A 16,606-nucleotide genomic window follows, 5' to 3' on the forward strand; every position below is an offset into this window, starting at 1 on the left:
CTCTCTCTCTCTCTCTCTCTCTCTCTTTGAATACTGGGGATGGAACTCAGGGGTATTCTACTTACAAGCTACATCCCCAGCCCAATATTTTCCTTATTTTGAAACCGGGTCTCACTGAGTTGCAAAAGACCTCAGTAAGTAGCTGAGGCTGTCTGCGAACTGCGATCCTCCGGTCTCAGCCTCCCAGATGCTGGGATTACAAGTGTGTGCCACCACGCCCAGCCCCTCACTTTCTGCGTACCTAGACTCCCCAAATTCCTTCTCCTTCCCAGGTACAGGTGGAGAACACTCACTTTACCATGGACTCAAGCCCCTATTAATGTCTGAAGTTCCATCCCGACCCCTTTTTATGTCTCCCCTTCCTCTCTTCTGGGAAAATTCTAGTTCTTCAGCCTTTTTGTGCCCGGGACGCCCAGTTAATTCTTGGGTCGGGCGCCCGATTCACCCTGCCTAACTCTCCCTCCCCTGCCTTCCAGGGGACTGTTTGGTCAGTCCTTCAACTCGCTCAGCTTCTCCGGGTCCCTCGGACCTTCCCCGGCTCACCCTGGGACCCCCTCCTCTCTCGCTCTGTACCAGGTCCTCACGGCGGCGGTGTCCTCCGAGGGGATCGTCGCCACCCCGCAAGCCCCTTCCCGGTGTGCCTCGGGCCCTCTACGCCCCCTTTTACGCGCGCGCACCCCAGGGTCCCTGGAACCCCTCCCCCTGCGCCCCGCGGAGCCACCCAGCCCGTGGCCGCTGTTTACAAGGACACGCGCTTCCTGACAGTGACGCGAGCCGCCTCCTCCCCTTCCCCACGCTTCAGGAGGGGGGCGCGGGGGCCCGGCCGCGGCGGCGGCCAATCGGAGCGCACTTCCGCAGCTGACACGCGCGGTATAAAGGCTCGCGGCTCGCCCGAGCGGCCGGGACCTTGAGGGCGGCCGGGCCAGCGCGCAGCCAGCCGGGAGCGGGGAGCCGGGCAGCGACGCCGAGAGACGAGCGCGCCGGCGGGTGAGAGGGGCTCGCAGCCCGGACAGCGCTTCCGCACAGGCTGCCAGCCGGCTGCTCCCGCCGGGCCAGGTCCCGAGGACCCGCGGGCGGACACCCCGGCTCCCGCCGCCGCGGACAGCTCGCCGCGCGCCTCGCGAGGCCCGGGACGGCCCCGCAGGGACCCTCCCCAGACAGCCTGGGCCGCCCGGATGTGCACTAAAATGGAACAGCCCTTCTACCACGACGACTCCTACGCGGCGGCGGGATACGGTCGGGCCCCTGGCGGCCTCTCTCTACACGACTACAAACTCCTGAAACCTAGCCTGGCGCTCAACCTGGCGGATCCCTACCGGGGTCTCAAGGCGCCCGGGGCCCGGGGCCCCGGCCCGGAGGGCAGTGGTGCCGGCAGCTACTTTTCCGGCCAGGGCTCGGACACCGGCGCGTCCCTGAAGCTCGCCTCCTCCGAGCTGGAGCGCCTGATCGTCCCCAACAGCAACGGCGTGATCACGACGACGCCCACGCCCCCGGGACAGTACTTCTACCCCCGCGGGGGTGGCAGCGGCGGAGGCGCCGGGGGCTCGGGGGGCGGCGTCACCGAGGAGCAGGAGGGCTTTGCCGACGGCTTTGTCAAAGCTCTGGACGACCTGCACAAGATGAACCACGTGACGCCCCCCAACGTGTCCCTGGGCGCCAGCGGGGGCCCCCCGGCCGGGCCCGGGGGCGTCTATGCCGGCCCGGAGCCGCCTCCCGTCTACACCAACCTCAGCAGCTACTCCCCGGCCTCTGCGCCCTCCGGAGGCGCCGGGGCCGCCGTCGGGACCGGGAGCTCCTACCCGACGGCCACCATCAGCTACCTCCCACATGCGCCGCCCTTCGCCGGTGGCCACCCGACGCAGCTGGGCTTGGGTCGCGGGGCCTCCGCCTTTAAAGAGGAGCCACAGACCGTGCCGGAGGCGCGCAGCCGCGACGCCACGCCGCCGGTGTCCCCCATCAACATGGAAGACCAGGAGCGCATCAAAGTGGAGCGCAAGCGGCTGCGGAACCGGCTGGCGGCCACCAAGTGCCGGAAGCGGAAGCTGGAGCGCATCGCGCGCCTGGAGGACAAGGTGAAGACGCTCAAGGCCGAGAATGCGGGGCTGTCGAGTACCGCCGGCCTCCTCCGGGAGCAGGTAGCCCAGCTCAAACAGAAGGTCATGACCCACGTCAGCAATGGCTGCCAGCTGCTGCTCGGGGTCAAGGGACACGCCTTCTGAACGACTCCCCTCAGCCCTCTGTACGGACACCCCCAGCCTGGACGGCTGGGCACACGCCTCCCACTGGGGACCGGGGCGGGGGCAGGCGACGGGCGCCCCCTCCGAGGCCTGGGGACGCAGCAAACCACACTGGACTCCAGCCCGCGCGTCTGCGCCCAGTCCCTTCACCTCGACGTTTACAAGACTCCCTTTCCCGTTTATTTTTTTTATTTTTTTTTCTGCTGGAAACAGACTCGATTCATATTGAATATAATATATTTGTGTATTTAACAGGGAGGGGAGAGGGGGCGATCGCGGCGGAGCTGGCCCCGCCGCCGGGTACTCCAGCCTGCGGGGCACTAGGGAGGGGACCCTCGCCCCCAGCCCTCCCCCCTCTGCACCATACTGTGGAGAAGAAACACGCACTTGGTCTCTAAAGAGTTTATTTTAAGATGTGTTTGTGTGTGTGTGTATGTGTGTGCGTTTGTTGTTCTGACTTTTTATTGACTCTATTTAAGTAAAAAAAAAATGGTTCTTTATTAATTTCTGTGGTCGTTTTTTTTTTTTGTTCGGAGCCGGGAGGGAGGAGGGAGGAGAGGAATGCCTGCCCCTCGCCCCACTGAGGTCTGTGGTTCGCCCTGGATGTGTCCAGTTCGTCTTCCCAGGCAGGTTAAGGTCCCAGCGCTCCGGCTTCCCACCCTCCCGGCTTTTCCAGATCAACAGAGGTGGAAGGTCCAGGCGCGAGACAAGGACCAGCAGCTCCGCACCCGAGGGCAGGCTGCCCGGGGCGGAACGCGGAGTGCGCAGGCGCGGCCCCGCCCAGCCGCGCGCGCCGGGGCTTTCCCCGCTGACGCAGCGGAAGCCCTGCCCTTATATGGGCCGATTTTGCCCAGTGACGCGGCGGCGGTCTCTGGGCAGATTCCGGGAATCCCCTCCCCCGCTCTGCCGGGCAGGGCCGCGGCGCCGGGAAGGGGGACGGGATTTTCCCGGGCGTGCGGCTGCCTGGGCCCGGAAAACCCCAGGCCTAGGTCCAGAGCGCCCGCGGTGGGCGGACTGCACTCTCCTGGGCTCCGGGAGCCACCCTCGAACTTCCCTTAACTGGCTGGCGTCTGGACCCCGCTGCGCCCACGCCCCCTCCGTCTGATCGGACCTGAGCGGAGGGTGGCTAGCTGCCTCCGAGTCACCGTCCCCCCAATCCCCGCCAGGAAGGGCGGCGCCCGCCTGCCAATTTCCCCTCCCGGTGCCAGGCCCCGAGTGGGGCGGCTGCCAGGTCTGGTCCTGCCAGGGCGGCTGCTTGAGCCCCTTGAGTGCCGCCACCGCCTTCGCGCCAGGGAGGGTGGTGGGAGTTGCTGACATACCCGGGTAGGGCCTGGAAGCTGGAAGCCCCCAGTGCCGAGGATTAACCAGGCCTTCGCGGTGGGGCGGGCAGAATAAACCTTTCCAGTAATTCATGCGCAAAATACTGGGTTGGGGTTGCCTCCCAAGTGAAAGGCCCTGGGTTCCATTCCCAGCACCGCAAGAATAGAAAGAAAAACTTCCAAAGGTAATAAGCGCCTCCAGAAACACTGTCTTGCTGCTTTTTTTTTTTTTTTTTTTTGGGTGGTTCGGGGAATTGACTGGGGCATTTTGCCTCTGAGCCACACCCAAAGCCTAATTTTTATTTTGAAACAAGGTGTCACTAAATTGCTTAGGGCCTTGCTAAATTGCTGAGGTTGCCTGCTAATCTGCATCCTCCTGCCTCAGCTTCCCAAGTGCTGGGATTACAGGGTAGCGCCACCACGCCTGGTTGTTTAGCTCCTAAGACCTGCCCCTAACCTGATCCTCACTCTCCCACCAAAGGAACCATCCAGCAGTCCTTCCTAGGGACTGGATTCTGTGATCCAGCAGCCCTTCTTAGGTACTGTGATTACAGGCATGGGCCACTGTGCCCAGTTCGTGTGTGTGTGTGTGTGTGTGTGTGTGTGTGTGTGTGGTTGGGGGGTGCTGGAGATGGAGCCCAGGGACATTCAACCTCCAGATACACCCTCAGCCCTATTGGTTTTATTTGGAAACAGGGTCTAAGTTGTGGAGGCAACTCAGCCCCCCCCCCCTTTAGTAACTACTAACTGGTCCCTAAAAAGGGCTCAGGCTCTGAACTTCGCATATTTTAACTTGCATGGCAATCTGGGTTTGTTAGTCTTTATGTCATCTGATGAAAAGACCTACGAAAGGGAGGATCGAGGCTGTGAAAAGCCTCAAACCCACACTGGCTGCTGGCGAGACATAAGCACTGACCTACTGGGCAGGTTGTGTGTGTGAGCTACTGCGGATTAAACCCAGTCTGAGCTGTAACCCCAGCCCTGTTGTAGTTGTTTATTCTCGCAGTACTGGAGATTGAACCATTCTACCTCTGAGCTATGCCCAGCTGTCTTTTTATTTTGAAACAGGGTCTCCTACACTAAGTTGCTGAGGCTGGCCTGGAAACTGTGATTCTGTCTCAGCCTTCCAAGTGGTGAGATTACAAGCATGTACCACCTTCACACGCCTAGGTGGCCAAGATGTAAGATCCACCCCATCCTCCCCACTCCTTGGAAACCATTCTCAAACCAAGGGAATAAGCCGGGTTTGAAGTAAGACCGCCACCTTGTGGTGAAAGTAATTAGAGGGTCGGTTTCTCAGGCACACATCACACCAATACAGAATCATTATCTATCTCTAATACTTTATTCTTCATCTAAAGACATGTGCCCAGCTGGGTGGGGTCCAGGGAGGGGATCACTACTGACCAGATCCCAGGAGGGGGGATGAGAAAGCTTCAGCCTAGCTCTCCAGCCTCCCCCAGACTCTGGAGTTTGGAGGGACAGCTTTGGCCTTTGCTGGGTCAGCAGAGGACACCCAGGTAGGGACATAGGTGAGATGCAAGAACACAAGCTCACTCCCCATCTGTCAGTCTAGTTGTGCTTGGAGAAGTATTCTTTGCTGTCATCCACATTGGGCTTGATGGTGTCACTGCCAGGTTGCCAGCCAGCGGGACAGACTGTGGAAAGACACAGGGTTACTCAGGCCGGGCCAAAGACTCACCGTCAGCACAGGGAACGAGGCCCAGCCAGAGCCTGGGCTGCAGGAGACAGAAGATGAAACCAAGCAGTCCAGGCCCAAGAATGTGCAACTGAGGGGCCCTCTGAACTTAGCTGCAGTATTCTCTTTGGTACTGGGAATTGAACCCAGGGGCATTCTACCTCCAAGACACACCCCCAGCCCCATTTTATTTCTTATTTGGAAACAGGGTTGCTGAGAACCTTAAGTTGCCAAGGCCAGCCACAAACCTGTGATCCTCCTGTCTCAGCCTCCCGAGTTCTGAGATTAAAAATGTACATCCCCACACCCGGCAGCTGCAGGATTTTCTTTCTTTCTTTTTTTTTCTTTGTGGGTCTGGGGATGAAACCCAGGGGTATTCAACCTCCGAGCTATACTCCCTGCCATATTTTTTAATTCTTTATTTTGAAACAGGGTCTCACTGAGTTGTAGAGGGCCTCACTAAGTAGCTGAGGCTGTCTGCAAACCGTAATCCTCTAGTCTCTGTCTCCCAAATGCTGGCACTGGGGATTCCACCCAAGGGCTAACACATACTAGGCAAGGGTTCTACCACCAAGCTACATCCCCCAGACCTTTTTTTTTTTGGTGGTACTTGGGGGTATTGCAATAAAAAAGGAGTATATTATCTCTAAGTTCAATCCCTGGTCCTTTATTTTTATTTCATTTTTGTGGTACTAGGAATTGAACCTAGGGACTTTCTATCTCTGAACCACATCCCAAGCCCTCTTTTATTTTTTATTTTGAAACAGGGTCTCACTAAGTGCTGAGGGCCTAATTAAATTGCTGAGGCTGGACTTGAACCTGTGTTTCTCCTTTCTCAGCCGCCCAAGTGCTGGGATCACAGACATGCACTACTGTGCCCGGCTGTATGTATGTATGTATGTATGTATGTATGTATGTATGTATGTATATGTATGCATGTATGTATGCATGTATGTATGCATGTTACTGGGGATACAAACCAGAGGCATTCTATCTTCAAGCTACACTCCCAGCCCTATTTTTTATTCTCTTTATTTTGAAACATAGTCTCACTGAGTTGAGAAGGACCTCAAAGCTGTCCACAATCCTCCTGTCTCTGCCTCTCAAATGCTGGGATTACAAGCATGCTCCATCACGCCCCGCTATTTATTATTATTATTTTTTTAATTTATTTTTTATTTTTTGGTGGTACTGGGGTTCCTGGAAGCCCTTCTACCTCCGGGCTACACTCCCAGACCTATTTTATATTTTTAAATTTGGAAACAGGGTCTCTTAAGCCAGTGAGGCTGGCTCTCAACCAGCGTGATCCTCCTATCTCTGCCTCCCAAGTGCGGGGATTACAAGCGTGTGCCACCACGCCTGGCTATTTTTAAAATTAATTTTTTTTTTTTTTTTTTTTTGCAGTGCTGGAGATGGATGGAACCCAGGGCCATTCCACCTCCGATCTACACCCTCAGCTCTATTTTTCAGTCCTTTTTTTGTTTTGTTTTGTTTTTGTGGTACTGGGGGTGGAACCCAGGTTTTTTTCTACCTCCGGGCTATATTCCCAGACCTGTTTTATACTTTATTTGGAAACAGGGTCTCACTGAGTTGCTGAGAGTGTCACTCAGTAGCTGAGGCTAGCTTCGAACCTGTGTGATCCTTCTGTCTCAGCCTCCCAAGCACTGGGATTACAAGTGCGCGCCACCACGCCTGGCTTATTCTTTCAATTTTTTGTAATATTTATTTGTTTTGCATGTAACCCAGGGGCATTCTACATATGAGTGACACCCCCAGCCCTTTATATTTTTTTATTTTGAGGCTTGCCTCAAACCTGGAACCCTGGTATCTCAGCCTCCCAGTTACAATTACAGGCTTATGCCAGTGTGCTTGGCTCCCAGTCTCCCCTCCGTGTGTGTGTGTGTGTGTGTGTGTGTGTGTGTGTGTGTGTGTGTGTTGTTGTTGTTGTTGTTGTTGGGGATCGGAATTCTACCTTCGAGCTAATCCCCCCAGTCTTAATTTGTTTTTTTTTTATTTGGAAACAGGGTCTCACTGAATTGCAGAGGCTGTCCTCAAACCTGCAATCCTGCCAGGTGTGGGTTGTGCACCTGTCACTTGGGAGGCTGAGACAAGAGGATCACAGGTTCGAGGACAGCCTCAGCAAGTACTGAGACACCTATCAAGCTATAGAGACCCTGTTTCAAAATAAAACTAAAAATAGGAGCCAGGTGTGGTGGCGTTTGCTTGTAATCCCAGCATTTGGAAGGCTAAGACAGGAGGATTACACAGGTTCGAAGCCAGCCTCAGGTACTTAGTGAGGCCCTCTGAAACTCAGTGAGACCCTGTTTCAAAATAAATAACAAAAAAAAAAAAAAAAAAGGAAAACAGGGCTGGGGGTGTCGCTTGGAGGTAGAATGCCCCTTGGTTCCATCCCCAGTACCGCAAAAATAAATAAAAATTTAAAAATAGGGCTGGGGCTGTAGCTCAAAGGTAGAATGCCCCCTGAGTTCCATTACCAGTATTAAATAAATAAATAAATAAATAATACAGAAGAGTGTACTTGGAGGTAGACTGCCCCTGGGTTCAATCTACAGTCAGATACATATACATATGTACGTACACACACACACACACACACATACACACACACCTACCCCTGCAATCCTCCTGTCTCAGCCTCCCATGTATTAGAATTATAGGTGTATGCTACCACACCTGGCTCCCAGCCCCCTACCCCATCTTGATATTGGAGGCTGAACCCAGGAGCATTCTACTTCTGAGCTACGCCCTCAGCTCTATTTTATTCTTTAATTTAAAACAAAGTCTGCCAGGTGTGGTGGTGCATGCTTGGGAGGCTGAGACAGGAGGATTGCACAGGTTCGAGGCCAGCCTCAGCTACTTAGTGAGGCTCTCAGCAACTTAGTAAGAACCTGTTTTCAAATAAAATACAAAATAGGTCTTGGACTATAGCCTGGAGGTAGAAAAGCCCCTGGTACCAATAAATAAATAAATAAATAAATAAATAAATAAATAAACAAAGTCTGACTAAGTTGCAGAGGGCCTCACTAAATTTCTGAGGCTAAGCCAGGTGTGGTAGCACATCCCTGTAATCTTAGTATTTTTTATTTATTATTTATTTATTTATTGTGGTGTTTGTATTGAACTCAGGGATACTCTACCTCTGAGCTATACCCCCAGCCCTATTTTTATTCTTTCTTTTGATACAAAATCTCACTAAGTTGCAAAGGGCTTCACTAAGTAGCTGAAGCTGGCCATGAACTAAAGTCCTCCTGTTTCAGCCTCCCAAGTACTGAGAGTCAAGCGTGCACCAACATGCTTGGCTATTTTCTTTTTTCTTTTTTTCTTTTCTTTTATTTTATTTTTTGGTGGTACTAGGGTTCCTGGAAGCCCTTCTACCTCGGGACTACACTCCCAGACCTATTTTTACATTTTCATTTTGGAAACAGGGTCTCCTAAGCCAGCGCACGGCTGGCTTCGAACCTGCACGATCCTCCTGTCTCCGCCTCCCAAGCGCGGGGATTACAAGCGTGTGCCACCACGCCCGGCGTTATTTTTTTTTTTTAATTATTATTTATTTATTTATTTAGTGTGTGTGTGTGGGGGGGGGGATACTGGGGGTGGAACCCAGGGGCTTTTCTACCTCTGGGCTACACTCCCAGACCTATTTTATACTTTATTTGGAAACAGGGTCTCACTAAGTTGCTGAGAGCCTCACTAAGTAGCCGAGGCTGGCTTAGAACCTGCGCAATCCTCCTGTCTCAGCCTCCCAAGTACTGGGATTACAGGCATGTGCCACTACCACACCCAGCATTTATAATTTATTTTGACACAAAGTCTTGCTAAATTGCCCAGGTTGGCCTAGAACTTGCGCCCCTCCAGCCTCAGCCCCCTGTGTAGCTGGGCTATGGGGGTGCACCACCGTGCCTGGCTTATCTTTCAATTTGTTTTGGCCCCCTTGCCCCTCCTTTGTTCTTCAGCTCGAGCCCCAGTGCACTTTGACAGCCCGGGGTCAGGGTGTCTATCACATGGGAAGTCATTCTGATCGGGCTGGAGGTAACTCAGTTGTATAAGCACTCTCTTAGCACACACAGGGCTCTGGGTTCCATCCCCAGCACCTCCAAAAACAAACAGATGAAAAGGAAAATGAACTGATAAAATAGGTGCACTGAGCCAACAAGTCAAGCCTGACTTAAAACATGTTCTCTCAGATACTTTGTGTGTGTTACTGGGAATTGAACCCAGGGACATTTGACCTCTGAGCTACACCCCTAGCCCTATTTTTAAAAAAGGTTTTTTTGGGGGGTACTGGGGATGGAACCCAGGGGCATTCTACCTCCTAGCCACACCCCCAGCCCTATTATTTATCTTTATTTTTTGAAACAGGGTCTCACTGAGTTGCAAAGGGCCTCATTAAGTAGCTGAGGCTGGCTTCGAACCTGTGCGATTCTCCCGTCTCAGCTTCCCAAATGTGGGGATTACAAGTGTGAGCCACTACGCCTGGCTTCTAAAATTTTTTATTTAATTAATATTGTGCTACTGGGGGTAGAACTCAGGGGCATTCTACCTCCGAGTGACACCCCAGCCTTATTTTTTCCCTCCCTCCCCCACCTCTTTCTTTTTGTGTGGTTCTGGGGATGGAATCCAGGGGCCTTCTACTTCTGGGCTACACTCCCAGACATATTTTATATATTATTTAGAAACAGGGTCTCACTAAGTAGCTGAGGCTAGCTTTGAACCTGCATGATCCTCCTGTCTAAGCCTCCCAAGTACTGGAATTACAAGCATGTGCCACCACGCCCAGCTTTTATTCTTTATTTTGAAACAGGGTCTCACTGAGTTGCAAAGGGCCTCACTAAGTAGCTGAGGCTATCTGTGAACCACGATTCTCCTGTCTCAGCCTCCCAAGAACTAGGATTCAAGTGTGTGTCACCACCCCCAGCTCTCAAATGCCTTTAATAGACCTATATCATCTATTTCCCCACTCCTCACTGGGGTATCTCACTCTCTGAGGCTAGAAACTTTCAGCACATAAGGCCCTTATATTATTAAATATATTATATACATATGATATTATATTTTAAAGATTAACCTATGTTAAATCTTTGGGGCTCTAACATCATTCCAAACATGTGCTGGGGCAGGCAGTGACTAACACAGGGGCTAGGGTCATATCCCTGTGTGAAACTGAGAGTGGTGGCACACACCTATAATCTTAGCTACTTGGGAGGCTGAGGCAGGAGGATCACAAGTTCAAGGCCAACCTGGGCGACATAAATAGCAAGATTCTCAGCAACCTAGTGAGACCTTGTTTCCAAATAATAACAAAAAAGGGATGAAGCCAGGCATGGTGGTGCATGCTTGTAATCTCAGTACTTGGGAGGCTGAGCCAGGAGGATTACAGGTTCGCAGCCAGCCTCAGCTACTGTGTGAGGCTCTCTGCAACTTAGTGAGACCCTGTTTTATTTTTTATTTTTATTTTTATTTTTTGGTGGTACTGGGGTTCCCGGAAGCCCTTCTACCTCTGGGCTACACTCCCAGACCTATTTTTACATTTTTATTTGGAAACAGGGTCTCCTAAGCCAGCGCGCGCGGCTGGCTTTGAACCTGTGCGATCCTCCTGTCTCTGCCTCCCAAGCACGGGGATTACAAGCGTGCGCCACCACGCCCGGCAACCCTGTTTTAAAATATAGAGTAAAAAAGGGCTGGGGATGTAGCTTGGAGGTAGAGTGCCCCTGGGTTCAATCACCAGTCACACACACACACACACACACACGGATGAGGATGTAAAGTTGGGATAGAATGCCCCCCTGGGTTCAATCTCCTGTACCAACAACAAAAGAAGGGCTGGAGGTGTAGCTCATTTGTAGGGAGCCCCAGGTTTAACCCTCAGTTCCTGGAAGGAACAAAACACATACCCATGTGTGAACACAAATGTGTGTACCCACTCACCTTCCCCATGCTCATCTGTGAACTGGAAAGCCTGGACCAGCCGCAGAGCCTCATCCACGGAGCGCCCCACAGGCAAATCATTGACAGTGATCTGACGAAGGACACCCTTGCCATCGATAATGAAGAGGCCCCTGGAGATGTGAGGGTTCCCAGTGAGGAGGTGGGAGTCCCCACTTCCAGGGAAGGGAAGACCATCCCACTGCCCACCATAGCGGTCCAGTGGTTCTGGGGATGGGCTCCCAGAGCCGGTGCCAGGGTCCCTTCCATACCTGTAGGCAATGCCTTCATCAGTTTTCAGCACACCATAATTATGGGATAAGCTTCTGGTCACATCAGCAAGCAGAGGGATGTTCAGGGGACCCAAGCCTCCCTCCTTCCGGGGGGTGTTGATCCTGGGGGCAGGAGACACAGGCTTGGATCTCAGGATGCCTGACAAAGCAGGGTCCTCACCCTGAAAGCCAGGGAGTGATAAGGGCGGGCATAGAGGTGCTGGAGGCAAGAGATATGGGGCTTTGGAGCAGGCCCCAAGAGACCCACCCACCCCACCCTGGAGGGGGCCCTTCAGGGGCAGAATCCCTCCAGCTGGGAAAAGGACCCCGCTGGCTAACGTTCTGGCTCCAGCTAAGTGGCTGCACATGGCCCACACAGGCTCAGGAGAGAGCCAGTTTTAAGTAGCTGAGGCTGGCTTCAAACCTGTGTAACCCTCCTGTCTCAGCCTCCCAAGTGCCGGGCACTATGCCGGGCTTTATTATCTTATTTGAAACAGGGTCTCACTATGTTGCAGAGGACCTCATTGAGTTACTGAAGCTATCCTCGAACCTGTAATCCTCCTGTCTCAGCCTCCCAAGAACTGGAATTACAAGTGTGTGCCACCATGCCAGGCCTTAGTTTTTATTTTTAAACAAGGTTTTACTAAGTTGCTGAAGCTGGCCTCACTAAGGTTTTCTTTTTCATTTCTTTTTTCTCTCTTTTTTCTTTTTTGTGGTACTGGGGATGGAGCCCAGGCGCATTCTACCTTCAAGCTACACCCCCAGCCCTATTTTTTTTTTTTTTTTTTCGGGTCTGGGGATGGAAGCCAGGGGCATTCAACCTTCTGAGCTATACTCCCTGCCCTATTTTTTATTCCTTATTTTGAAACAGGGTCTCAGTAAGTTGCGGAGGGCCTAAGGAGCTGAGCCTGTCCGTGAACTGCGATCCTCCTGTCTCAACCTCCCAAGTGCAGGGATTACAAGCGTGTGCCACCACACCTGGCTCCAGCCCTTTTTTTTTTATTCTGAAAAAGGGTCTCACTGAGTTGCAAAGGGCCTAAGTAGCTGAGGCTGTCCTTGAACCCAGATTCTCCTGTCTCACCCTCCCGAATGCTGGGATTACAAGTGTGTGCTACCACGCCTAACTTTTTGAGGCTCACCTCAAACCTGCAATTCAACCTCCCAAGTATTACAGAGAGCCAGTCCTCTAGCCCTGTGTGCTGGGACCCAGCCCTTCTCTTGGCAAACTGGAGTTTCCACCTTTATGAAACAGGGCCACACAGCCTGTCTTCTGAGAGATAAAACATCTGCACTTCCAAGGGCCGTGCATCTAGCAGCTAAATTCTAATCACTATCATCATGGAGGACTTGGGTGTCTCATTTCCATTTGTTTCCAGATGACGAAGGAGGCCACAGGCTTGACAATGGCGGAGAAGTTCGGCTGGGCCTCCCCCCACCCCGGGGGGCCCTGTTCCATACCAAGCCAGGTGGGTGAACTGCGAGTCCACAGAGACGCCCAGCACCTCGCAGCCCAGCTTTCGGAAGTCCTCGGCGTGCTCGCTGAAGGCGATGATCTCCGTGGGACACACGAAAGTGAAGTCCAGTGGGTAGAAAAAGAGGACCACGTACTTCCCTGGGGGCCAGGGGCGCAGAGAAGTTAGGGCCCCGCCCCTCTGATGCGCGGGCCCACCTCGGCCCCCCTCCAGGCCGCCTCACCTCTGTAGTCCGAAAGTTTGACCTCTTTGAAAGCGCCGTCCACCACTGCGGTGGCCGTGAAGTCCGGGGCCGGCTTTCCGATGTGGGCGTTGCCAGAGGCCATGACTGAAAGCCAAGACCCCTGCCAGGTCAGTGCGCACGGGGGAAGACCCTTTGTCCTCCCCTCCCAAGGTCAAGCGGCGGGGGGCCCGTTAGTGAAGCAGGAGAGCTGCAAGCAGCGGCCCTCAGCCTCACCCTCCCGGGGCCGGGTCTGCAGGAGACCCGCCCCTAGCCAGAGCGAGCTCGGCCGGGCCACTGTCGCCAGCCCCCCACAAGCGAGGCGGCCGGGGCGCGGGGCGCAAGCCCCCGACCAGGGCAGCCGACGAGGCCCTCGGGAGCAGAGAAAGGGGCGCCCAGCAATCGGGCCTAGCCTCCAAGGCTCCGGCCTCAGTTTACCCTGCAAGGACAAAAGCGGCCGCGATGGCGGATAGAACACAAAGGCGGCCTGCGGGGAGGTCGGACAGGGCCAGAACTACGCGAAGGGAGCGCCCCACTCAGGTGCACACGAGCACCCATACCTGCACCGGCGAGAGCGGGACACGCCGACCAGCACGCGCAGGGGCTCGGAGTTCTGGGCGCCAAGTGTACGCTGGGCCGCGGAGTCTTTTATGCGCGGCCCGAACCATGACGCGCAGGCGGTGGGGGGCCGCGGCCGGGTCCACTGCGCCCGCGGGGGTGAGCGCAGCGGTGTGTGCGCGTGCGCGCGGCGAGGGCCCGCCAGCTGGACCACCGCACCTGCGGATGCCTGCGGGGAGTTGGTGCGCGGCGGGTACGCGCGCGGCGGGCCCTGAGCCCCGGCGGTTGGGGTCCGGCATGTCCCGGAGCCAGCCGGCGCTGCTGCTGCCGCCGCTGCTGCTCCTGGGGCTGACCGCGGCCCAGCTCTCGGCCGACTACCAGTACTTTGGCGAGCAGGGAGAAGGTGACACCTGGGAGCTGCTGCGACGGCAGCATCAGAAGGGTAACCGCAGGCGGCGGGGACCGGGATAACCACGCAGAAGGGGCCCAGGGCCCGCTCCCCAAGCTGCCTGCAGACCCACCCTCCTCCTCGGTCTTCATGTCTGAGGGCAGCTGCCTCGACTAGAGTGCTCTGTGGCTGCTTATCCTCTGAGGCTTAGTCTTCTCATCGATAAATTGAAATAGACATGCCCCTAGCAGTTCATAGGAGAAGGGACCTGGGTAGGCCATAAACCCATAAACATGAAATAGACACATCAATAAACTCATGGGTAGGTGCGAGGAAGGGTAGAGAGAAGAGGAGGGAGGACACGTTTGTAAAGTCAGAAAAGGCCTGGCTGAAGAAGACAGGTAACTAATTTAAAGGGAATATCAAGCAAAAGTGAAAAATGCAAAATTTTGGAGCATAGTGTAGTGGTACATGCCTGTAATCCCAGTACTTGGGAGGCTGAGATAGGAAGATCAGCAGGTTTGAGGCTAATAATGCCTGGTAGCTTAAAGTAAAATAAACCAGGTGTGGTGACGCACTCTTGTAATCCCAGCACTCGGGAGGCTGAGACGGGAGTATCGCGGGTCAAGGCCAGCCTCAGCTACTTAGTGAGGCCCTTGCAACTCAATGAGACCCTGTTTAAAATAAAGAATGAAAAAATAGGGTTTAGGCTGTAGCTCAGAGGTAGAATGCCCCTGGGTTCCATCCCCAGTACCACAAAATAAATAAATGAGGCTGGGGATAGAATGCCCCCCCCCTTCAATCCTGAATACTACACACACACATGAAGTGTTGTAAAGGTTATCTTAAGTTGTAGCTGGGGATGTAGCTCAGTGGTAGAGCACGGGCCTTTACACCTGAGGCACTGGGTTCTATCCCTAGCACCTGGCACATGCGGGAACATGCGCGTGGGCGTGCGCGCACACACACACACAGCTGTTTTTAAAGTGATCATAATAAGGCAGGCATGGTGGTGCGTCCCTCCCAGTACTTGGGAAGCAGACACAGGAGGATTGCAGGTTCAAAGCCAGCCTTAGCAACTTAAAAAAATTAGCGCTGACACAGGAGGATTGCAGGTTCAAAGCCAGCCTTAGCAACTTAAAAAAATTAGCGCTGACACAGGAGGATTGCAGGTTCAAAGCCAGCCTTAGCAACTTAAAAAAATTAGCGCTGGGGGGTGGGGGTGTGTGGGTTGGAGATAGAATGCCCCTGGGTTCCATCCCCAGTACACACAGGAAGTGATCATAATAATTATGTTGAATCTACATGCTACCACAGCCCCAGAGGCTTTAAGCACCTCCATTACCTCACTTTTGCCATTTAATTTACCACCTGTCAGCCCTGATGGTCAGGTGGCACCGTGCCGGCTGTATAGGCCCATGATTAAGTCCTGAAGACAGGAGTCAACCTTGGGTGGCAGGTGTCCAGAATGCCCACAACTCCCACTGGGCATGCGGGGACAGCCCAGAGGTGTCAGTTTGCAGACCCTATGAGCGCTTCAACAGATGGGGTGGCTTGTCCTGTCCTCCCTGGAGGCCTCAGTTTCCCCACGTAGGGCTAAGTGGCACAGAGAAGTCTAACAAACAGGACCTGGTATTAGTATCATCTTTCTCCCTGGAGGAGGGCCTTGGGAGTAGTCTCCCCTCTCATCTGGGTCTTCATCTCTGCCCTCCATCTCTAGTCCTGGAGGACTCCATACTGGGCCCGTGGGGAGAGTGGCACTGTTCCTGCGACCTGGGCAAACAGGAGCGCAGCCGCGAGGTACAGGGCTCAGCGCCAGGCCCAGTGTTCTTGGATCGCGAGAACCTGGTCCAGGTGAGGCCCTGCAGGCAACGGGACTGCGCTTCCTGCAAGCCGATCGACTGCGACTGGCGGCCCTGAAAACGGGTGAGTTTCGGGGTTGAGGAGATGGGCTGCGGTGGGCTGGCAGTCGAGGGGCACAGAAGCAGGTCTAGGGAGGGCCAGGAGTGAGGAAGGTCAGTGGGGTGAGCTGGTATCAGGCAAGGAGGAGGATGGGAGTACCGGAGACCTAAATCTGAGGCTTGAGATTGGCGGGGGAGGGAGAGCTGAGTGGACAAGTTAGTCCCCTTCTTCACCTGGAAGAAACAGTGGTGGGAGCCAGGCAGCTTAGTCCCAGTAGTCGGGAGGCTGAGACACAAGAAGTACAGCCTTGAGGCTAGTCTCGGCAATTTAGCCAGACTATGTCTCAAAATAAGAAATAAAGATGGGCATGGTGGAACATGCCTATAATCCCAGTACTTGGGAGCCTGAGACAGGAGAATCACTGGTTCAAAACCAGCCTCAGCAAGCTGGGCGTGGTGGTGCATGCCTGTAATCCCAGTATTTCAAAGGCTGAGTCAGAAAGGATTGCAAGTTCGAAGCCAGCCTCAGCAATTTATTGGGGCTGTCAGCAAATTAAAATTAGCAAGAGCCTGTTTCCATATAAAAATAAAATA

At 54.0% G+C, this 16,606-nt stretch overlaps 3 protein-coding genes across 3 annotated transcripts; 2 read left to right on the forward strand and 1 right to left on the reverse strand.

Moving 5' to 3' along the window:
• Window positions 1-1,175: 1,175 nt before the first annotated feature.
• JUNB (JunB proto-oncogene, AP-1 transcription factor subunit) lies at window positions 1,176-2,219 on the forward strand (the record flags this gene model as incomplete). Its single annotated transcript, XM_080715746.1, has 1 exon — window positions 1,176-2,219. The coding sequence occupies one exon, from the start codon at window positions 1,176-1,178 to the stop codon at window positions 2,217-2,219; it is 1,044 nt and encodes a 347-aa protein (XP_080571872.1).
• Window positions 2,220-5,128: 2,909 nt separating this feature from the next.
• Window positions 5,129-13,271, reverse strand: PRDX2 (peroxiredoxin 2; the record flags this gene model as incomplete). Its single annotated transcript, XM_080715085.1, has 5 exons — window positions 5,129-5,214; window positions 11,205-11,335; window positions 11,474-11,596; window positions 12,932-13,085; window positions 13,169-13,271. The coding sequence occupies 5 exons, from the start codon at window positions 13,269-13,271 to the stop codon at window positions 5,129-5,131; spliced, it is 597 nt and encodes a 198-aa protein (XP_080571211.1).
• Window positions 13,272-14,020: 749 nt separating this feature from the next.
• Window positions 14,021-16,031, forward strand: THSD8 (thrombospondin type 1 domain containing 8; the record flags this gene model as incomplete). The annotated part of the gene is made up of 2 exons (XM_080715086.1): window positions 14,021-14,165; window positions 15,832-16,031. 2 exons carry the CDS (start codon window positions 14,021-14,023, stop codon window positions 16,029-16,031), a joined length of 345 nt encoding a protein of 114 aa, XP_080571212.1.
• Between the last annotated feature and the right edge of the window lie 575 nt (window positions 16,032-16,606).

The sequence above is a fragment of the Muscardinus avellanarius genome (genome assembly GCF_963383645.1).
Source record: "Muscardinus avellanarius genome assembly, chromosome: 18".
Classification (NCBI taxonomy): Eukaryota; Metazoa; Chordata; class Mammalia; order Rodentia; family Gliridae; genus Muscardinus; species Muscardinus avellanarius.